The sequence below is a fragment of the Bufo bufo genome, chromosome 7 (genome assembly GCF_905171765.1).
Source record: "Bufo bufo chromosome 7, aBufBuf1.1, whole genome shotgun sequence".
NCBI lineage: Eukaryota > Metazoa > Chordata > Amphibia > Anura > Bufonidae > Bufo > Bufo bufo.
The window spans coordinates 196,858,910-196,883,276 of record NC_053395.1 but is presented as its reverse complement, the minus strand read 5'-3'; the positions used below and the strand labels follow the sequence as shown (position 1 = coordinate 196,883,276).

Genomic DNA, 24,367 nt, shown 5'->3' with positions numbered 1-24,367 from the left:
TTAATCAGTATAGAATAAAGTTGGTTCCTTTCAACCTATCCAGAGTTCATTTTGTAGGCCTAGGCACAAGCAGGGGCATAGCTATAGGCAGGCTCGGACTGGCCCACCGGGGAGCCGGTGAATCCTCGGTGGGCCCCTTGCCTGTCTGCTTATACTAGTCAGAGGCAACCCCAGCTTTTTGCTGATTAGCGCTGTTGTAATAAACAGCGCAGCATTTACCATAGGCACAGTGTGTGTGTAACAAGCAGCCAGATGATCATGCCTGTCATCCAGCTGCATGTCCTCTTGTATCGCTGGCACAGTGCTGCAGAGGCGATCTTACTCATCTGTGGGCCCCCGCCTTCTGACCTCTGCTCTCACTACGTGCATCCGTCATCCAGCTGACACTGCACGTAGAGAGGGCTCTTCTGCCACCTGCCCGTGTTCCAGAGGCTGAGCAGAGAGCGGGAGTTCAGTGTGGGAGAATGTGATGACAGGGCAGGAGAAGAGAGGCAGGAGGCTGTGTGTCCAGCCAGGCCAGTCCCCAAGTCCCTAAAGTAATGGAAGAAAAGGTATTTACTGCTAAAAAAAAATGCTCATGTTTTTACTGTTCCCCTCTTTGAAAATTACAACTCCCAGCATGCCCTGTAAGATGCAGACCTTCAGGACCTGCTGAGAGTTGTAGTTTTACTCACTACTAAATGCCATACTCCTAGGCCTATTCACACCATGTATACCATAATAGAAACTGCTGTGGCTTCTGCTGCTATATACGCTGCATTAAATGGAGCTAAGCCATGAAAGGACACTGCATCAAAAGTGGACATGTCTGTTTTTGGGACAGTTGCGGGTTTAACCCCAACAGGACAGGGCCATTTTCCATTTTTTCCATTGTTTTTTTTTACTCCCAGCCCTCCCAGAGCCATAACTTATTCCGTTCACATAGCTGTATGACAGCTTTTTTTTTGGCGGGATTAGTTGTACCTTTCAACGGCACCATTTATGGTTGCATGCAATGTAGTGGGAAATGGAATTTTTTTTTAAATGGCGTAGAATAATAAAGATAAAAAAAGTTCCGCTACAGTTTTATGAGTTTTGTTTTCACAGCATTTTCTATGTGGTAAAACTGACTTGTTACTTTCATTTTCTGGATCAGTATGATTACATCTTTACCACATATGCTTAGATTTAATAATAAAAAACTTTGAAAAAACATTTTTTTTCTTTGCATTGCCATGTTAGCATCAATAACCTTTTTGTTTTTATGTCTATGGAGCTGTGTTAGGGCTCATTTTTTGCCGGACAATTTACCGTAGTTTTTATTATTCTATTTTCTTTAAACTTTTTTTTTTTTAACACTTTTTAATAATTCCCCTAGGGAACTTGAACAAGAAATTATTAGATTGCTTCTGACATAGACTCCAATTCATTAGCATTGGATTTTATCAGAGTTTCAGACAGGATCTTCTTGGGAACATAGCTGCTGCATCCTTGGATCATTCAGAAGAACCGAGCACCATCTGGGTACCCTGATCCCCACTAGGTCTTTGAGCTCCCAGACGTTGTAGTCACATTTGACCATGGTATCGGAGGAGTTAAAAGTGTGTGACTGACGTTATTGTCAATTGCATACATTAGCCCTCGGAGTCAAGCACTTAGCGGCTATAGCACCTGCTGCGCTTGCGAGTGGGCGCCATATTTAAATATCCAATGCACAATGTACCATATATTTAAAGGGTTCTTCTGAGATATTATAACTGATGACCTATCCTGTAGATAGGTCATCAGTATCTGATCGGTGGGGGTCTGACACACTGCGATCAGCTGTTTGAGAAGGCACCGGTGCTCCTGTGAGTGCTGTGCCCTTCTCTGTGCTTTTCCTAGGACATGTGACATCACGTTCATTGATCAAGTGGCCTAGGCGCAGCTCAGCCCTATAGCAGTGAATGGGGCTAAGCATGATACTAAGCACAGCCGCTATACAATGTACGGCGCTGAGCTTGGTGAGCTGTGAGGAGGCCGTGGCGCTACTGCGATCACTTCCATAAACGTATCCTGTTGAATATGCCAGGAAACATTTCCTTCACTTTGGATATTGTTTAGGCAGGCTGGCTGGGGGACTGGGTGGTTCATCTAGGACATGGAATGTCCATGTGTGACCGCTGTCCAAACTACTGACTGTAAATAACAGAAACCGTTATGAACTAAATAAGTTGCTTAATGAGAAACAATTTGATATAGTGCAGTGCACAATACTGTTCTGTTTAGCATACTGGTACTGTATCGTGTGCTAAAATGCATACATTCATGTGAGTGAGACTGAAAAATAAGCAAGTAATATCTCCAGCTCTAGGGTGAGCCCCCAAAATCATTTCCACTAGTGGACCCTAGGCACCCCAGTCTGACACTGGCTATAGGAGGTGCAGAGGTAGCAGGAGCCTGAGGGGGCCCAAAGACCCTTGTAGAGAAGGCATTGGTATTAAAAAAAGTGCATGCTGGTCAAGTTACACCTTTGGCTGGAGATTAGGTCAAGAATTTGGCATTGGGGGGTGTCGTTTCAATTTTTGTCTCAGGCAGCACGAAGGCAAAGTGCTTCACTGCCCCTAGTTACAAAGCACTGAGGGAAGAGGGGCCCAAGCTGAACTCTTGCACCAGGGCCCATGAGCCTTTAGCATGCCTCTGGGCACAAGAGAAAGGTAAGTCTCCTGGTAGGCTCACAAAATTTTATCAAAATCTGTGCTAAGAACCTTAATTTTTTTTTAACAGAGTAAGTAAAGCAACAATGCATTGAGAAATGTTCAAAATATAACATGTTTGCATGCATCTTAGTGCCTACGAGGTGATGTGCATTAAAATAAGGGATGCGGCCAGCTTTGGCTAGGCCCATAGAGGCCCCATCGTAGTAGATGCATTGGCCGCCTCTTATTTAGATGAATGGATACCACCTACTATTGGGGCTGTCAATTGCGCTAGAAGGCTCATAACTGATCTCCTGTCTCAGTTAGGCATCCGATACAATATATGATCAGTTGCTATCACGCAATACATTAAAAACATTGTTATCAAATACTATGAAATATAGAAATTTACCATTGCTTCAAAATCCACTTGGGCATCAACTAAAGCTTTGGAAATCTGAGCGGCTTGCTGGAAGTGTACATTATCTAAGAGGAAACACACAATCAAATACATTTGACCATATCTGAAAAATGGATAAACATTTGAAAGTTTAGCCATGATGCATTAGGGTGAGATGTTGGTCTTCACTTCCTATTGATAAAATGATAGCATCATCTCAGCTTGAGAACCGGTATAAGACAAACACTTTTATGCACCGTTGTCTATCAGAAACTAAGTAGTGTGCTTATAGCTAATCAAACAAAGTTATTCTCTGATTCTACCTTGCTGTTTACCCTGCAGATTGGCCCTTGATGGCACCTACCATCTGCTGTTCCGTGAATGAGTAAGTAATCCACTTTCCTGAAATTCTCTGCCCTGGACATCACAGTTGAATTCTGAAAAGGAAGGAGAAGTAATTCATTAGACGTGATTTCTGATGCACAACTAATATAAAAAGGCTTGTGTTTGGCGATGGCATTATCTCTTATGCAAGTCTATAAAATTACCTTTCTGTCTACAGTTTCATTTGCCTTTGGAAACTTTAGATTTGAACTTTCCAATTTTTCCACAGCCAAAGCCAATTCATTGATTTTGGACAACTGTTTTGCATGCAGCAAGATTAAAAATGGAATACAGCTGTGACCAGATAAAGCTAAAAGGAAACAGTTACTGAGATATCTAAATCCAGATGTCTAATTTTCCTGTCAAAATTATAGAGTTAAAGGGACATTCCAGTAATAATTTTTTCCTAAGCACTGGATAGCTGATAATGGTTAGATCAGTAGGGTTCCAGCCGTTGATACCCCTTTGGTTCACCAAAATTGAGGTCTTGTTTCCTCCATTTGAATAGAGTGGCAGCTGAGCATGTGCACTGCCACTCAATTAAAAGTATATGGGACTGACGAAGATGGCTGAGCACAGCACTCTGAATGAAGGAGCAGGGCACACGCTCAACCTCCAATCCATTCAAATGGGGGGCACAGAACCAGTTCTCTGAAGATTGTGGTGTTTCTAGCACTGGGACCCCCATTGATCTAGCACAGTGATGGCGAACCTATGGCACGGGTGCCAGAGGCGGCACTCAGAGCCCTCTCTGTGGGCACCCGTGCCTTGGAAAAAGTCTATGGCGTACCAATATGCTTTAGACTTTTCCTGCCATTCATCAGCACAGGACGCACTATGAATAGCACAGGCAGCACACTGAATGTAGGCTATTAAGCTATTATAGCTAAATGATAAAGTACATGGAAGATATACTATATTGGTATTCAGGTTAAATTGCCGTGTTGGCACTTTGCGATAAATAAGTGGGTATTTGGTTGCAGTTTGGGCACTCGGTCTCTAAAAGGTTCACCATCACTGATCTAGCATATCACCTACTCAGTGATAACTTGCTATTATCAGAATACTCCTTTGCGTTATATTTAAAATTCAACAAACCTATCTTCCATGATTTTTATGCAGAACGTGTGACCCTAGTGCTTGGCTGACAACTATGGAGCACTGTTGTCACCACCTCTGTTCATATTGTAAAACAAACAGCTTCTCTGAAACAAGCTTTAAATGGGTTCTAAGACCTCTTGGAAGACTCCCGTAAAATAAATCCCGACTCCCAAAATAAAAGATAGACACAAACCCATCTCAGTGGCCATAGTGGTGAGGATCAACATCGCTTCAGAGGTGACTGGGTACCATGGTCACATACTGTATCAAGTGTGACCATGGAGCCGTCTGTGGAGGAGTGGCAGGAGGTTTGAAAAGTATGCATCTACTTATTGGCCACGTGCATCTTATACATTCGTCCAAAAGACCAAAAATCCAATTAAAAAGTAGAGTAAGTAGTGTAGTAGTCCCATCCCTGTTCTCACTACTGATCCCAGTGGACTCAAAGTTCAGTGATCTCTTTCTTTAGCATACCATAATTTTTTTTCAAGATGTAATATGCATATATGTTATTTTGAACATTAGGAAGTTGCAAGAGCTGTTGACCACTGGTACGTATGATACATGAAGCAGAACATGCAGGCATAATATAGACAATATTTTAATTTAAGATGACACAAGCTCATAACTTAAGCCTTGTGTTTACTGATACCTGATAATTTTGAAGGTTGTCTGAATTTGTTGGAAGCCCCATGTATCTCTCTGTATAGATGGATGCTGTAATAAATCAGCAGTTAACAGTGAGAAAGAACTTAGAAGAACATAACATTTCTGAATACAGAGTAGGTATAATTGCATGATAAATCCAGCCATATGCATAAGATTGTGATCAGACAGAATGTGGCTGATAAATCTTCTGTTGGATCATCCATACGAACAACCCAACCATCAGCATGCCAGACTAAACTGGCAGATAATGATAAAAGTGTAGAAAATATAAAAAGGCTTGCACAAAGTAGCAAATGATAGCTGAAAAATCCAACCTGACAGATCACATTTTTAGTAGACAATAGGCCAACAAAACTTTCAAACAATAGTTGGCCAAAATGTTCCACATTGCCATTTGGATCCACTTAAAGGGTTATTCAATTCCAGCAATGTATCCCCCATCTACTGAATAGGGGATAACTGCTAGATCAAAAGAGGGTTATTTGTCCCCCAATTTGAATGGAGTGGTGGTCAAGCATACGCCCTGCCTTTCTACTTAATCTCTATGGGACTGTGAGATATATCTGAGTGCCATACTCAGCTATCTCCAGAAGCCTCACAGAGATTAATGGGAGGGCATCATGCATGCTTGACCAATACTCCATTCATGTGGATTGATATGGACCCTCTTTCTCATGATCAGTGGGGAGCCCAGTGGTCAGACTCCCATCTATCTAAAAGTTATTCCCTGTTCAGCGAATAGGAGATAACTTGTTACTGTAATATCCCTTTAAGGTAAGTTGCCATTATCAAACCTACATACCTAATACATAGTAACATAGTAACATAGTAACATAGTAACATAGTATATAAGGTATATATTTGTCCATCCAGTTCGGCCTGTTATCCTGCAAGTTGATCCAGAGGAAGGCAAAAAAACCTCTGTGAGGTACAAGCAATTTTCCCCACTTAAGGGGAAAAAAATTCCTTCCCGACTCCAATCAGGCAATCAGAATAAATGACTTACAACACTAATAAATAACAAATAATATATAAGATATAAGAAGATAAATAGATATAAACTAAGCAGTGTCCAAACATGGATTCAGTAGTTGCCAACAGAACCTCGACTGGGAAGTAAAGTTGGAAACTTCTTTTTACATGACCATTTATTTTGTCCTATACCACATATTAAATCATATAAAGATGTCAGATATGAGTAGCTGTCCGGTACTTTTTAGAGTTGCCAATCTAGAACAAGCTAGGGGAAAAAACAACCCAAAAAATGTATTCACTATTCACCCAAAAATAGACAAGCTCAACCGCTAGTGATTTTGGACTACACCAGGTGACAACACACTCCAGATGATATGGTTTTCAGTGGATGCCCGTCTACTGTCTCCTTCCCACCATCAGGGCAAAAAAGTACAAATGCTTCAAAGATGAGAAAGCTTCACACCGGCATTAGACACGTGCACCAGAGTAGAGCTTGAAAAAGGGCTTTTTATCTTCTGTGGCCCCAAACATTGCTGTTATATGTTATGTCTACGTAATACGCTGCACCACTTGGATGAATAAATTAACTCATTCTTACCGCAAAGTTGAAGTGCTTTCTCGCTTTTGGAGTATTTGCATGTGGCATTACTGTATATAGTGCAGGTAGACATGCAGTTTTTCTGCTCTATCAAAGAAGTTAAGTCACAGACTAACAGAGGTTTTGACTCCATTTGGCCTACAGCTAAGTTTACAGGAAACCATGAAAACAAGTGGTATAAGATTCTTAGAAACACTTTAGAAATTACCTATATGGTTTAGACCCCTAAGTATACACTTAATGGGGATATTCTGACTTAATTTGTTGTTAACTTTAAACCTCCGTCAATTTGCCAAAGTGGAGAACATCTACAAAGAGCATCTCTCACTCGAGAGCATATGGTACCGACACCTCCTTGATGTCACGCAAGAACTTTCCTGCAGATCACTGCTGATTGCTGGGTCCAGTAGCAGGACACCATCTGATTAGCTAATCTTTAAAAGACTATTTAGGCATTCTCTAAAGTCAATTAGCTCTTTATAAAAGTCCTTTTAACTAACAACTCCAAAAACATTTAGCAATGGCCAAAACTGCTGTCTACTTTACTTAAGGTGCTAGGATGAATACCTGTAAGATATAAGGGAGTACATGCATGGCGCTGCATTGATGACAAAGCCTTCTAGAATGACATGACACATACAGGAGATAAATGGATTGTATAGGTGATTTGCATATCGCTTAATGTGTTACTTACCATAATATTCCCAATTAGAAACAGGAGCAACAGCCATCCCACATTTAAAAATGCCTGTACCTTGGCCAAGGACCATGGATGTTACATAACCACCATATGACTGAGGATTGAAAGAATTACAGAACAGTTAGTAACAATGATGGAATGTCTTGTATGAAATGGAAAATCTTTCAATAAGTTTGTGAAGCAAATAAAGTTTTTTATTAGAAGGAATGTCAGAGAAAGACTTCTTTCAGGTGAATTTGAAGGATGATTCATATGATATACAGTACAGACCAAAAGTTTGGACACACCTTCTCATTCAAAGAGTTTTCTTTATTTTCATGACTATGAAAATTGTAGATTCACACTAAAGGCATCAAAACTATGAATTAACACATGTGGAATTATATTCATAACAAACAAGTGTGAAACAACTGAAAATATGTCATATTTTAGGTTCTTCAAAGTAGCCACCTTTTGCTTTGATTACTGCTTTGCACACTCTTGGCATTCTCTTGATGAGCTTCAAGAGGTAGTCCCCTGAAATGGTTTTCACTTCACAGGTGTGCCCTGTCAGGTTTAATAAGTGGGATTTCTTGCCTTATAAATGGGGTTGGGACTATCAGTTGCGTTGAGGAGAAGTCAGGTGGATACACAGCTTTTAGTCCTACTGAATAGACTGTTAGAATTTGTATTATGGCAAGAAAAAAGCAGCTAAGTAAAGAAAAACGAGTGACCATCATTACTTTAAGAAATGAATGTCAGTCAGTCAGCCGAAAAATTGGGAAAACTTTGAAAGTAAGGGCTATTTGACCATGAAGGAGAGTGATGGGGTACTGCGCCAGATGATCTGGCCTCCACAGTCACCGGACCTGAACCCAATCGAGATGGTTTGGGGTGAGCTGGACCGCAGAGTGAAGGCAAAAGGGCCAACAAGTGCTAAGCATCTCTGGGAACTCCTTCAAGACTGTTGGAAGACCATTTCAGGGGACTACCTCTTGAAGCTCATCAAGAGAATGCCAAGAGTGTGCAAAGCAGTAATTAAAGCAAAAGGTGGCTACTTTGAAGAACCTAGAATATGACATATTTTCAGTTGTTTCACACTTGTTTGTTATGTATATAATTCCACATGTGTTAATTCATAGTTTTGATGCCTTCATAGTCATGAAAATAAAGAAAACTCTTTGAATGAGAAGGTGTGTCCAAACTTTTGGTCTGTACTGTATGTTGCCCCTAACAAGTAATCTCTGCTTCAGTTGTGCATGGGTCCAATTTATCATTGACATCTGTATTTATGAAAAGTTCCACATACATTTTCAAGAGAAATTAAATGTTTTTGTCTTCACAGATAACAACTTTAAAAATCTATCCATCAGGGTTTGTCCCAACATCTGAGTTTGCCTAGAAAAGCTGCAACCAGACAGATTTTCCCCTTGCATGAATGAATAGCTATCTCTTTCATACAAGGATAACTTGAGTCCCCCAGAATGGCAGTGGCTCAAACACAGAGACGACAGGGTTCATTTGTTAAGCTGAAATACACCTTTATTAGGCATATTTCAGGCACAGATTGCGGTTAGTACCGACACAATCTGCAACTTCTCCCAGCTTACGACAGGTCTAAAATTGTGGGCACGGCGTGGGCAGGGAAGGAGACGGGCTGGTTGGCCCGTCTCATTTACCATTTTCTACACCTGTTTCAGGCAGGTCTTAATAAATGTGCCCCTACGTTCTAATTTATATAGGGGGGTTTCCAAATGTGGAACCCACCCTCAATGATGTCCATATATACTTACAGGACAGAGTTTGTCTTCTTAAAGAAGCACTCCCACAAAAATCTTTATTCTCTGACCTGTTACAAAGTTACATGATGTAACCTGTAGTGAGGGTAGTCTTCTCAACAGAGACTGCATTTATGAGTTATAACCTCCCTTCTGGTCCTCTGCTTTCCAAATAACACAGCATCTTATATGTTGACAGGAAGCCAGTTTTTCCATGTATTCCTATGGGAGCCTCAATGTCAGTCTCATAGGAATGAATAGAGAAGTAACTGTTATGTGTCAGTTGGAGAGGCAAGTGTTGGTCACTTGGCTGAGGATGAGAAGGGAGATTATAACTCACAAATACAGTCACTGGTAAAAAAAAAAAAAAAAAAAAAAATACCTTCACTACAATTTACATCATGGATCTTTCTAACAGGTAGAGGATAAAACATTTTGTGGGAGAGCTACTTAAAATCATTAGTTCCACACTTACTGATATCAAAAAGAATGTTATGCCTGGTATACTACCTGATCTTTTAATCTTCCACTCAAATGTGGAACAGTTGACACAGAGAAACATGATTTAGCTTCACCTCTCAGGAAAAGGGGGTAGACACTGAAAATTGATGCTTCAACTATTGACCTACCTTAGTTTTTTCACTGGATATAATTCCAGAGGGAAACTCCAAATTGAAATTGGAAAAGACTGAGCCATAAAAGATAGTTAATGAGGTTTCTGACAGAACTGGCAAGACTGATAGGGAAGACTGTTACAAGTGTAATATCAAAAGTAAAGATTTCAACTCTAGAATTACAGGAGAGAGCAATTACAAAGAATGAATTACAAAGAGAGCCCTATCCCAGTCCAGCACAGGAATCACATGTCGGATATGTCTTTCATGGATTGTGAAGCCTCTTCAGACTGTATTGCAGAAGGAGGCAGCTGGACAAAATTAAAGGGAAAATTACATGTAGACTCAAGAGCAGATAAAATCAAAATTACAGGCTCTGTCCTGATCCAGACGGACAAAAGAACAGCAGTGCCATAATGTACAGTTAGCACTCTGCATAGGCTTTTGGATGCATGGACATGGGCCCTAGTGTGGAGAAAAATATTGAGGGCATATTTGGTGCCAGATCTCCTACATTTTCAGGGAAATGTAGTATTACATGTCAATCATTCAGATGAACATCTACTCATACAATAAAAAGGATGTGTCTACCACAGCATGAGATATTCTTTGTCAGCAGGTCTCTAAAGGATATCCATATGCCCTAGTAAGGGTGACCATACGCATTAGTGTAAGGTTGATGTAAATGGACGATTTCAAACAAACAATTGTTTTTTAGGTGAAATTTAGCAACAAACAATTGTTTGAGCCACCCAATGACAGACCACCATTGTCTTAAAAAAAGCCTGTCTGATAGACAAAAAATCTTTCTTTGAAAGAATGTTCCCAGAATGATCTTTCATCCATCGCCTGGTTTCAATGAACCAGTATGAACAACCATAGAATCCAATATGGACTAAAATATGTATGGTCATATGTACAAAAAGTTCAGACCAACTGATGTCCAACCATCAACTAACTCCTATCTAATGTGTAGGGTCACTTCAAAGGCTCCCATACACATTACTGTATTGTTGGCCAAAGTTGCCAAGAACGGCAGGTTTGTCTGACAGTCTAATGTGTATGGGGAGCTCGCGGCGCTCTCAGACAGATGATGCCAAAGGAGAGAAGGATCGGATGAAGTGAATATTGTTGCCAGGTCCTTTAGTTCTCTCAGAAGATAAACCACCTACAGTAGTTTCTGGCAGTGGCTTTCTTCTCTCTCCCCATTGAATACATATACAACCCTGGCACACCAACCTGACCAAAAATCTCAGACAAGCTTCCAGGGCTGCTGAGCGGCGATAGAAGAAATCCTATTCTAAAGATCAATTCACCGCATACAAGCAATCCATCCTCATATTCAAATCCTCACTCGCTGATGCAAAACAGGCCTACTTCTCATATCTTCCCTGGCCCACAGCCCTAAACATCTTTTTAACACTTTTAACTCCCTTCTCCACCCCCCAGCGCCCCCACTCTCTCCTCTCATCTCAGCTGAGGACTTTGCCGCATACTTCAAACAAAAGATAGTCAACATCAGAAAAAGCTTCAGTACACAGTCCCCACATACCCTCTACACAACTGCTCGGTCCTCTTCTCCCAAAACCTGCTTCTCCACATTACAGAAGAAAAACTCTCCACTCTACTCTCCAGATCACATCTCACCACCTGTGCACTTGACCCAATCCCATTCCACCTCATCCCTAACCTCACCACAGTGTTTATCCCAGCCCTAACTAATCTCTTCAACCTATCACTAACCTCTGGTGTCTTCCCCTGTGCTTTTAAACATGCTACCATTACACCCATCTTCAAAAAGCCTTCACTTGACCCATCTTCTTTGTCCAGTTATTGCCCCATATCACTTCTTCCGTAAGCCTCAAAGCTACTTAAACAACATGTCCATTCGGAACTGTGCTCTCACCTCTCCTCCTGCTCCCTCTTTGACCGGCTTCAATCTGGCTTCCGACCTCACCACTCGACTGAGACTGCCCTTATTAAAGTCACCAATAAACTACTAACAGCCAAAACAAAAAAACATTACTCCGTCCTCCTTCTCCTTGACCTGTCCTCTGCCTTTGATACTGTCGACCACTCCCTTCTGTTGCAAACTCTCTCATCTCTTGGCATCACTGACCTGGCCCTCTCCTGGATCACATCATACCTCACAGACCGGACATTTAGCGTCTCCCACTCTCGCACCACCTTCTCGTCTCATTCCCTCTGTGGTTGTGTCCCGCAAGGCTCTGTCCTAGGACCCCTGTTCTTCTCTATCTACACTTTTGGCCTGGGACATCTCATAGAGTCCCATGGCTTTCAGTATCACTCTTATGCTGACGAAACACAAATCTACCTCTCTGGTCCAGACATCACCACCTTACTATTCAGAATCCCACAATGTCTATCTTCTATATCATCCTTCTCCTCTCGCTTTCTAAAACTTAACATGGATAAAACAGAATTTATCATCTTTCCCCTATCTTGCTCAACAGACCTATCTATCACGATCAATGGCTGCACACTCTCCTCGGTCAACCAAGTCCGCTGCCTTGGAGTGACCTTGGATTCTGCCCTCTCCACCTGCCGCCTCCAACTCAAAAACATCTCCTGCATCCGCGCTTTCCTTAACTTTAAATCTGCGAAAATGCTTGTACATGCCCTCATCATCTCCCGCCTAGATTACTGCAACATTCTCCTCTGTGGCCTTCCATCTAGCACTCTGGCACCCCTCCTATCTATCCTCAACTCTGCTGCCGGACTAATCCACCTCTCACCCTGTTACTCCTCTGCCTCTCCCCTCTGCCAATCCCTTCACTAGCTCCCCATTGCCCAGAGAATTTAGTTCAAAATACCAACAAATACATACAAGGCCGTCCACAACCTGTCCCCTCCCTACATCTCTGAGCTACTTTCCCGATACATTCCCACACGCAATCTCCGATCCTCACAAGACCGCCTTCTCTCCTCTCCTCTTATTACCTCTTCCCACATTTGCCTCCAAGATTTCTCCCGTGCATCCCCCACACTCTGGAACTCGCTACCCCAACATATCAGACTCACCTACAGTGGAATCCATCAAAAGAAACTTGAAAACCCACCTCTTCAGACAAGCCTACAACCAGTGACCCTGCTGCCTCTATACCGCCATGACCAACCACCTACTGTGTCCTTCTCCCATACCTTGTAGATTGTAAGCCCTCACAGGCAGGGCCCTCTCTCCTTCTGTACCAGTTTGTAACTCATCTTGTTTATGCTTAGTGCAATTATCTGTATTATGTATGTATACCTCTTCTCATATGTACAGCGCTATGGAATGAATGTCGCTTTAATAATAAATAATATTATTAATAATAATAATAATAATAATATTAATATACATGTTCGGCTGAACTGAATGCATATGGGGCGTCAAAAGAGATATTGGTTGGCCAATTGTTCAGACAACAGTTATTGAATGTGCATAGGCCTGGAGGCCTTAAGACAGATGGATGCTATTATCAGATAATCCTTTTTATAATGATGCTGGCAATTTATATACTATGTTTGTTTTTTCACCGGAATAGATACCAGTTTTTATATTTCTATTTAGTATTTTTCATGGTTGAAAAAAAATGTGTTTTTGGACTCTCTTTCACAATATCTTTAAACATGAAGTAAACATACTTATCATGTTGGGCTTATGTTCTTTAATTACCTATACTCTTCATGCTTTTCCAAAAATGTTTATTCCTATCTTTATTTTAATCAGTTTTTGCAACTGGTCATTTCCAAAGCAATGAATCAATAACATGATATTGCATTTATTGGTGTTTTAACTACGTTATGATTAATCTGAACAATCTAAAAATAAAAGCTAATGTAACACCAAATTCCTGCAGCTTATAAAACCATTATTGCCTTGAACAAAGTGCAATGATTTACTACCTCTTCCCTGTATGTCATGCAGTAAACCAAGTAAAACATTGTTAATCTCCAAGTGTTGCATCAATCCTTATGAGGCCTTTGGCACTAGTTTACCGAAGAACATAAGTTAAAGACTAGTATTTATCTATACATAAAAATGTTCTTTATTTTAAAGGAGAGTTATATTTGTCCCCACCAAGTTGTCTACAATTTACCTAAAATAATTAAATGGATTAATTGGCTGTTGGGCATTAAAGAGGTTACTGGTCTCAGCTAGTGATTGGCGGAGGGGGCATTTGCAGCCATTTCCTGTAGATCGCACTGGGACCAGGAATTGGAGAGCAGTGGGACAATGGCATCGGCAGTCTTAAAAACCACTGGCGAATCTAAATTCCACTCGGTCACGAGGGGAATAGAGAAACAAGAAAGAGGGGGTGGGGGCGCACAATAGGGTAGTACGTTCAAAACAAAATAAATTGATTGAAAAGATAAAAGGTGCTCACCTTTTAGGGTTGTGCTAGTAATAGACACAACTCAATTGTAGACTTATAGATATATATATAGACCATTAACCCAGGGCCGGATTAAGAGCATCATGGGCCTGGTGCTGAGGATTTTGCTGGGCCTTTTTATGGAACTGCACTCAGTGTCTTAATTACATATATATTTTATCGATACCATTAAAGTATTTTGTTCCTGCAACTACCCCTTCATTTGGCGTCTATCTTGGCAACATGGAGGGGGACCACGGGAGGGGGACCCTGAGGGTGGGGCACCCTCAGGGCACTATAGTGTCAGGAAAACCGCTTTGTTTTCCTGACACTATAGTGATCATTTAACATGACTATGAAGATTACTGTTTTCTAGCTGGCTGTGGACTGTGGACAACAGCAGCTAGAAACAGTAATTTTCATAGAGCTGTGTTATGATTTATGGACACAGCACTCAGCATGCTTAGCCAGTCAGATAGAAGGCTGGCTAAGCATGCTGAGAGCTGTGTCTAAATAACATAACACATTAAAGGGATTCTGTCACCAGGTTTCACCCCTGTCAGCTAAAAATATGCTGATGTTCAGGGCGTCTGCACGATTCCTAATGTGGGCTTATAAATGTCATCTGTGGGCTTATTTAGCTAAAAAACAGCTTTTACTAACCTGTCAGTCAAACAAATAAGGTGCCCAAGGGGATGTTAATGAATGCAAGGTGCCGGCCGCACCCGCCGCCGTTCGTGCCCAGCGCCGCCTTTCCGGACTTCTGCGCCGCCTCCTAATCCTCTGTGCCGCCTCTCGCTCTCCCTCCCTCCCCCCTCCTTCTGCTGTAAGATCTCGCGCATACAGGGGTTGAGCGAAGTGCCGGCGCATGTGCACTTCGCTGTAAGAAGCCAAATGGAGAAGTCTGCACGGGCGCATCAGGCAGAGCCCTGTGCGCAAGCGTGAGATCTTACAGCAGAAGGAGGGGGGAGGGAGGGAGAGCGAGAGGCGGCACAGAGGATTAGGAGGCGGTGCAGAAGTCCAGAAAGGCGGCGCTGGGCACAAACGGCGGTGGGTGCGGCGGGCATCTTGCACCCATTAACATCCCCTTGGGCACCTTATTTGTTTGACTGACAGGTTAGTAAAAGCTGTTTTTTAGCTAAATAAGCCCACAGATGACATTTATAAGCCCACATTAGGAATTGTGAAGACGCCCTGAACATCAGCATATTTTTAGCTGACAGGGGTAAAACCTGGTGACAGAATCCCTTTAAAGAAATTACTGTTTCTAGCTGCTGTGGACTAGCAGCTAGAAACAGTAATTTCTTTAATGTGTTATGTTATAGAGACTGAGCTCTCAGCATGCTTAGCCAGTCAGTAATTTTCATAGTGCTGTTATGATTTATGGACACAGCTCTCAGCATGCTTAGCCAGCCTTCTATCTGGCTGTGCTTCTTGAGAGTCACAGTCCACAGGCTCAGAAACAGCCTGTGGACTGTGACTCTCAAGATGCAAAGCCAGATAGAAGGCTGGCTAAGCATGCTGAGAGCTGTGTCCATAAATCATAACAGCACTATGATTGCCCTCCCTTCCAACTGGATGAGTTTATCTGATACCTGCCCTGCTCCAGAAGCTCCTGCTGTCTCACGGGCTGGTGTGGCTGAGCGCTGTGGGCCATGTGCTGGTCGAAACTGCTGAGTAGGTTGTACACAGCGCAGCGTGCAGGAGGGATAACCGCGGGCGCACTGAGGTCATATCCGGCGGGCCGGCATTACAGGAACCGCACCAGCTGCTCTGACGTCCTGCCGCCGGATATCCTGTGACGTATATCCGGCGGCAGGACGTCAGAGCAGCTGGTGCTGTTCCTGTAATGCCGCGGCCCGCCGGATATGACCTCAGTAGTGATAGGAAGTTCGGATCTTTCAGATGAATCGGTTCATTTGAATCAGCTCATTCAAATGAACCGATTCATGAATCGGATCTTCGGTTCACTTGCTGAGTCACTGACTGCTGAGCTGACTCGCAAGTGAACCGAAGACTCTAGGTGCTGGTGCGCATGCGCAGATGCTATCCATTCGATTCACTTGCTGCTGCTGACTCAGTCGGCTCTTCAGCTCTCTAATGAGTGAGTCCGGATCAGGAAGAGTGATTGATTATAGTGATAGTGAAGGGAAGCTGAGGCTGACGCCGGACAGGAGGACTCAGGAGCTGTCACTGTGGTGTGCATTGTTGTCTGTTGTGCATTGTTACCCACAGTGACAACAGTCTGACACTGACAGTAGTACAACGAACCAAGCGAAGTGAAATGTGAATGCACAGGGAAAACTATGTGCTGAACTGATAACAGTATTACAGTAACACAGTCACTGGCTGATAATAAAATAGTCCCCACAGTCCCCACTTAATGGAATCCATAAAGGAGATGTGAACCCACCCTTAGTTATATAGCTACTGAATGAGATGCCTTTAACATATATATCTCCTGAGAAGCCAATTTGATCCTAAAGGGTTAATTCAACCTGTAATCTAAACTCTGTGTCATCTGTCACTTCTCTTATCTCTCTGCTCCTGTCAAAGGCTTACATAGAAATCACTGGGCCCCATAGCAAGAATCTAAATTGGGCCCCCATTCCCCTTTTATAGCCCCTCCCACTACCCATTCCAGGCCTCTCTCTTTGTTCCATGAACTATGTTCGCTGCTGTTTTATGCCATCAGGGCCGGATTGGGATTACAAAACAGGCCTGGCACACAAAAGAGGCATAATAGATACAGTGTGTACAGATGTATAGTGTATACAGCAGTGTACTGATATGTGAGGAACGTGGTATAATATATGCAGTGTGTTCAGGTATATAGTATATACAGCAGTGTACTGATATATGAGGTATAAATTACAGCTCGTACCTCACATATCAATCCAATACTGTATATACAATATACCTGTACACACCATCTATTATACCTCGTACCTAACATATCAGTACACTGCTGTATATACAATATATCTATACACACTGCATATATTATACCTTGTACCTCACATATCAGTACACTGCAATATATATTATATATCTGTACATATTGCATCTATAATACTGTTTAATATATGCAGTGTGTGTGTGTGTATATATATATATATATATATATATATATAGATGTGAGGCATACAAGGTATAATACTGTAGGTGCAGTGTTTATAGAAATATGTGGTCAGTTATGCATTATAGTCACTGTGTGTGTGAAGTACATGAGGTTGTGGTCACTGTACCTGTCTGAAGTATTATACATGAGTGAGCAATGAGTAAAAACAGGGCATGGAGGGGGGTAAATGATGAAAAGTGGAGGACCTCCTCTTACCACTCCATTCCAGTCTGTATGGATCAATGCAGAGCTGATTGTGAACTTCTAATACTTGCTGTTAGGGGTTGAAGGACCTGTGATGATGTCATCACAGGTCCTGGCAGATGTACCTTTCAAACCTAGGAACTACAGCATTTTTGGTGCTGTTCCTTTGCTAGATTCTGCAGGACCTGTGATGCTGAAGATGATGTCATCACAGGTCCTGGCAGATGCACTGTTCTAACCTGGGAACTACACTTTACACTGTGCAGTTCCCTTACAGGACCTGTGAAGACTCCCTGTACTACTCAGACCTGCCAGTGCTTGCCTTGCCTCAGCTCTGATTGGTTGGTGGGCGGGGAGGGGAGGGGCTGGCAGAAGCAGCTTCCACTCTAGGATCATATTACGCTCCTCCCGAGTCCCTCCCTCAGGCTCCTGCTGCCAGCGTGAGGTGAGCGTCTCTGCATTGTCTGTGTGCTATGTGACGCTGTGTACAACAGAGGACTTTTAACCCTCCGACGGCCTTTTGGCTGGGGATGGGCCTATTTTATGGTAGGGGCCTGGAGCTGCAGCTCCATCAGCCCCTACGTTAATCCGGCCCTGCATTAACCACTTGGCGCACACGTAACGCCGATAGGCGTCCGGGCGGCGGCACTCTCAGGGCTCAGCGACGCCTATTGGCGTCATCTCGTGTGAGCCGAGATATCCTGTAAACGCGCGCTCACAGGAACCCGCGTTCACAGGATCGCGCAGTTCAGAAGTTCAACTACAGCCTGCCAGCAGCGATCATTGGCTGGCAGGCTGTAGCTTTTTAAAATAACCAATGAAATGGGTATGTCAGACGCTATTTTGTAAATAGCGTCTGATATACCTGCTACCTGGTCCTCTGGTGGTCCCTTTTGCTTGGATCGACCACCAGAGGACACAGGCACCTCTGTAAGTAGCACCAATAACCACACACACACATTACACCCCCCCTGTCACTTATTAACCCCTTATTAACCCCTAATCACCCCATATTAGACTCCCTGATCACCCCCCTGTCACCCCCCTGTCATTGATCACCCCCCTGTAAGGGTCCCTTATCACTGCCAGTTACTTAGCTACTTGTTAGGTAGTTAGCACCCAGCCCACCGCACCGCAGTCACTGATTAGTCGCTGATTAGCGTCATTGCTGTCGCTAATCAGCACTATATAGTATCTGTAAATGATCAAGACTGATCGCAATCAGATCTATATCAGTACATTAGGGTCACCTTAGGCTCTACAAAAAACGCAGTGTTCGCCCGATCAGGCCTGATCTTGTGCGCACACTTGCGTTCAGTCCGCCCCACCGCAGTGACAGAAATATTTTTTTTCTGATCACTGCAAAAACACTGTAAAATCGCTGCGCCGCTATAAAGATCACTTTTGAGCGTTTTGGATCTTTATTATCGATCGCAGCTTTACTTCGCAAGCACTCCTTTTTACTAGGCAGGTTTGCTCTTTTTCCTGGGTAGTCTCAGAGGAATACCCCCTAAATTTAGTTAGCCTAAAATGTCAAACAAGGGGTATTCCGCTGAAAAGGCCTACAGGATTCTGGCCGTGATGGATGAAAGCGATGGGGACGCCTCACCCGCTGAATCCAGTGGTTCAGAATATGAACCTGTAGACAGCAGTGGCACTCTAACCGCTAGTGAAGATGACGAGGTTTAGGTCCCTGCTATGGTCAGGCGTACCCGATCCCATGTCAGTGTTCTGCATACCCCACGTGATGAGCCTCATTTGCAGCAGAGTGGTGCTAGCGCTGATCTTGTTTTTGGTGCGGCATACACCAGCAGCGCGGCACATCCTGGACCTTCTACCAGCACTGCCGTATTCCCTGGTGAAGTGGCGAGCACCAGAAGGGCACTTCAAGCTGGTATGGTGGCACGTGCAGTAACTCCACCGTCGCAGCCACCACGTTCACAGGCCCGTAGAGACCTTAGTCTCCCAGAGGTGCTGGCAAACCCAAATTGGCACTCCCCTGCTTCCGCCGCACCCGTATTGCCCCCTTTCACCGCCCAGTCTGGAGTTCGCGTGGAGACAGCTCATTTAGGATCAGCCCTCGAGTTTTTTTAACTGTTCTTCACCGCGGATCTCTATGACTTAGTTGTGGCAGAAACCAACCGCTATGCCACACAGTATATAACCGCCAATCCGGAAAGCTTCTATGCCCAGTCTTTCCGGTGGAAACCAGTCACAGTTTCCGAATTTAAATTATTTTTGGGCCTTATCCTCAGCATGGGTCTAACAAAAAAAAATGTATTGCGGTCCTATCGGTCTAAAGACCCAATACATTACATGCCCATGTTCTCTGCAATGTCCAGGGCACGTTTTGCGGGCATCATGCGCTTTATGCATTTTACTGACAATAAAACCTGTCATCCAAGAGGCCACTCTGCTTATGACCGGCTCCACAAAATTCGGGCCCTCATAGACCGTTTGTCATCCAGGTTTGCAGATGTGTATACCCCGAATCAGAACATCTGCATAGACGAGTCCCTAGTACATTTTACCGGGCGCCTTGGCATCAAACAGTACATCCCCAGCAAGCGCGCCCGGTATGGGGTCAAACTGTATAAGCTCTGTGAAAGAGCCACAGGCTATACATATCGTTTTAGGGTCTATGAGGGAAAAGACTCAAAACTGGAGCCGTCCGGGTGTCCTGACTACCTGGGGAGCAGTGGCAAGATTGTCTGGGACTTGGTGTCACCCTTACTCCACAAGGGGTACCACTTATACGTGGACAATTTTTACACAAGCGTGGCCCTCTTTCGGCACTTACATCTAGTCGGAATTCAATGCTGTGGCACCGCGCGACCTAGTCGCCGGGGCTTCCCCCAACGGCTCTTTAATACCCGACTTGCATGGGGGGAGAGGGCTGCCTTGTGTGACCAAGAACTGCTCGCGGTGAAGTGGAGGGACAAGAGGGACGTTTACCTTCTGTCCACTATTCACGCAGACACGACAGTACAAATTGAAAGGGCAACTAGAGTCATTGAGAAACCCCTCTCTGTCCACGACTATAACCTTCACATGGGAGGGGTGGACTTCAATGACCAGATGTTGGCTCCCTATTTAGTGTCCCGCCGCACCAGACGCTGGTATAAGAAGGTGTCTGTTTATTTAATTCAATTGGCTGTCTATAATAGTTTTGTTCTCTACAGTAAGGCTGGGAGAAAGGGATCCTTCCTAAAATTCCAGGAAGAGATCAATTCGGAACTCCTGTATCCAGGAGGGTCCGTGCCCCAAGTCCCTGATGTACTTAGCCGGCTACATGGCAGACACTTCCCGAGTGTCTATCCTGGTACCCCAACTCAGCGTTCCCCAAGAAAAAGATGTCGTGTCTGTAGCAGGGCTGGAATAAGCCGTGACACCACCGTTTTTTGTCCTGACCAGCCTGCCCTATGCATAGGGGAGTGTTTCCGCAAGTACCACACACAGGTACACTATTAGTGTAGGGATTGCGTGACACAGGAAAGGCACACAGGGGTCTTAGGGCCCTTTCACACAGAGCTGCTACAAACCTCTCCTTTCACCTGGGACAAAGTGCATAATGTACTTCGCCACATCTCTGGGCGATTTGCGCTTTGCACATTGTCCTATGGGGAAGGAGAGGTTTGTCCTCTAAAGGTAAAAAAATAAATAAAAAAAATTTAAAAAAAAATCACAGCTAAGCAAAAAAGTTAATGTTCTGTTTCAAATGTTATATAAAGTTTATAAAAGTTGATGTTAATAAATTTATTGCGTTGCGGCCTGTTTTTTTTTTTTTTACCTTCTAGGTGGACCAAGCGATCAACCAGCTGCAGCACTGATCTGCATTCTGACAGAAGCATTGCGCTGCTGTCAGATTACACAAAGTCGGTGTATGCGGCGCTGCAAGACGAGATTTCTCCTCTGCAGTAAAAAATATACGTTTGCCGAGGCTTATGAGCTGAGGGGCGGTGTTCATATGCTTTGGCAAACATTTTTTATAAAAAAAAAAAAAAATTCTGGCAATGATTTATTCATCCACATCGATTGATGTGAATAGAGAAATCGGGTTAGCCAGGGCATACGAGCTGAGTGGGTTTGGATGTTGGGCGGAGCTCCTATGTCCTGGCAGACGCCTTTCCCCTCTTTTTTTTTTTTTTGCACATTTTCTGGCAGAGATTTTTTCATCCACATTGATCGATGCGAATGAAAAAATCTGTGGCTTTAATTTTTTCTTTCAGCCCAGAGGCTGAACGGAAAAAAAAAATCTACCCGTATGATCAATATAAGGAGAATAGCAGAAACTCCTAATGCTGGGCATACATGTAATGATTGTGGAGACCCTCAAATGCCAGGGCAGTACAAACACCCCACAAATGACCCCATTTTGGAAAGAAGACACCCCAAGGTATTCGCTGAGGTGCATATTGAGTCCATGAAAGATTGAACTTTTTGTAACAAGTTAGCGGAAAGGGAGACTTTGTGAGAAAAAAAATAATAATATTTTTTTTTCGCTAACTTGTGCCAAAAAAAAAATCTTCTATGAATTCGCCATGCCCCTCACGGAATACCTTGGGGTGTCTTCTTTCCAAAATGGGGTCACATGTGGGGTATTTATACTGCCCTGGCATTTTAGGGGCCCTAAGTCTGGGTTCACACCTGAGCGTTTTACAGCGCGTTCCTACGCGCTGTAAAACGCTCAACAGGCAAGAACCAATGATTTTTAAACCCCAGCAAGAAGCACCAGGTGTAATCGGTCTTGAAGTGCCAGCCCTGTTCAAAGAACTTTGTATTGAGAGGCTCTGTAAAGCAGGATAAATAGGCAAATAAAACTGAACTATTCGTGTCCTGTGGATGTTTATAATAAAACAAATCGACTTGTAGCAGCAAAATTAAAATATTGGATTGTGACCTGGAATAAAGGAAAATGTAAGAGAAGCATATACCATGTAAAACTACCGCCATGCCTCTGTTATCACATAATCTTCCTGCACTGTCGTTTTATTTCTTTTATTTTCTAAAGGCCCTTTTACGTGAGCTTTTATTTTCTAAAGGCCCTTTTACAAAAGTTCCTAATAATTGCTTTATTGAGAGTGGAGCAATCAACCCCTCTGTGTTGTTAAGAATGATCTCTAGTGCCGAATTTCCTTACGCTTTGTCCCAACGGATCAATTTTCCCTGAAATGGCAGTAAAAAAAAAACACCTCATCCAATTTTCCCTGAAATTGAGCGCGAAGAGGCCGCTGAGGCCATCTTGATTGAAGATCCCACGTGAGATCTTGTATGCGGTCATGTATGACGTCACCACGTCGGCCAGCGTGATGACGTCATCACGCACTTCGCAAGATTTCGAGCAGTGTCTTCAATCAAGATGGCCGCAGAGGCCTCTTCGTGCTCAAATGGATGAGATAAGTATTATTTATTCCTTTATTGATTACCGTATTAACTCCTGAAAGCCCACACAATTATTCTCAGATGCCGCAGTCAGTAATAAACATAGCATCTGAGAGGTTCAATGATGGGGGGATGGCACGATTGCAGTTCCCTGTCACTGCGCCTGTTACTTACAACAAAATGCGCTTTGTGACTAAGTAATTCGTCACAAAGCAAATTTCTTTCTGAAATTCGGCGAAGCAGCCGAATCGAAGTTTTCTAAACTTCACTCAACACTAGTTCATAGGAATGCTCATCCCCAAAAAATACCCCGATCCTTGGCCTGTGTAAAAGGGTCCTAAGGCTGGCCATGCACATTAATGCCATCTGAACCAGGCCAACCACCTAATGTGTATTGGATCTTTCAACTGCCCAATCCTTTTGTTCTTGTGGACAAAAACCCCAGCCAGAGGTGGAATGAGATGAAGCTGTAATATCCTGCACTTCTATTATTAAAAGGGTTGTCCCACGAAAAATATTCTACAGTTTTTAAACCAGCACCTGGATCTGAGTACTTTTGTAATTGCATGTAATAAAAAAATTAGCATAGCCACTGAGTTATTCAATAAAATGTATCTATATAGCGCCACCTGCTGTTTATTTATTTTTATATATTTCTTTGTTCCACTCACTGAGATGGCCGCACATGCTCAGTTTTATCCTTCAACTGCCTCCTGAGCTGTGATAGGGAGAGCTGAGACACACCCCCTGAGCTGTGATAGGGAGAGCATGGACACGCCCCCTGAGCTGCAGCAGAAAAGACACTCCCCTTGAGCTGTCAGCTTGATATAAATCTAGCAGAGCAATGAATGGGGAGATCTCTGGATCCATGTGAGGTACAGGGCTGGTTCTAGATTTGTTAGAAAGAGGTTGTCATATACTATATGATGTTTTTACATTAGTGATGGGATAACCCCTTGTTCCCATGTAAAAAAGTAAGAGGCCACAGCACACACATGAACACCATGCCCACTTCAAGCAGTTTATCAGCAGGGATTCAAGAGTCAATCCCCACTGATTTGATATGGATTGCTTACCCTGAGGATAAACTATCAATATCCTGAACTGGGAAACCCTTTTACCAGAGACTTTCCAACAAGTGATGTAGTCTTGCGAAATACACATATGTATGAAGAGCACATACGGCACACATACAATGTGCGTTCTTCATGACACAGAAAGCTCTTCTTACCAGCTGTCACCAATACATTAGCATAGATCCCAAGTCTGTTCTTACTTCCTTTCTAGTCAATAAAGACTGCAAAGCAAACAACATAATGCTGTTCGAAAGAATAATAGACGTAGACATGGCAAGATTACAAGACACTTGACCACAAACCACTAGAGAAAACCTGGGTCTAAATAGGACAGAGGATTCAGCTTGATACAA

General features: G+C 43.2%; 1 protein-coding gene across 1 annotated transcript in view; it reads right to left on the bottom strand.

Annotated features, from left to right (window-relative positions):
* Positions 1-24,367, bottom strand: part of LOC121007728 (prolyl endopeptidase FAP-like) — a 154,594-nt gene that overhangs the window by 3,179 nt on the left and 127,048 nt on the right. Inside the window, exons 22-25 of the mRNA XM_040439869.1 lie at positions 7,479-7,578; positions 5,195-5,259; positions 3,422-3,494; positions 3,070-3,143 (exon numbers count right to left, since the gene is read on the bottom strand). Coding sequence (XP_040295803.1) covers positions 3,070-3,143; positions 3,422-3,494; positions 5,195-5,259; positions 7,479-7,578 — 312 coding nt within the window. The remainder of the gene's footprint in view (positions 1-3,069; positions 3,144-3,421; positions 3,495-5,194; positions 5,260-7,478; positions 7,579-24,367) is intronic.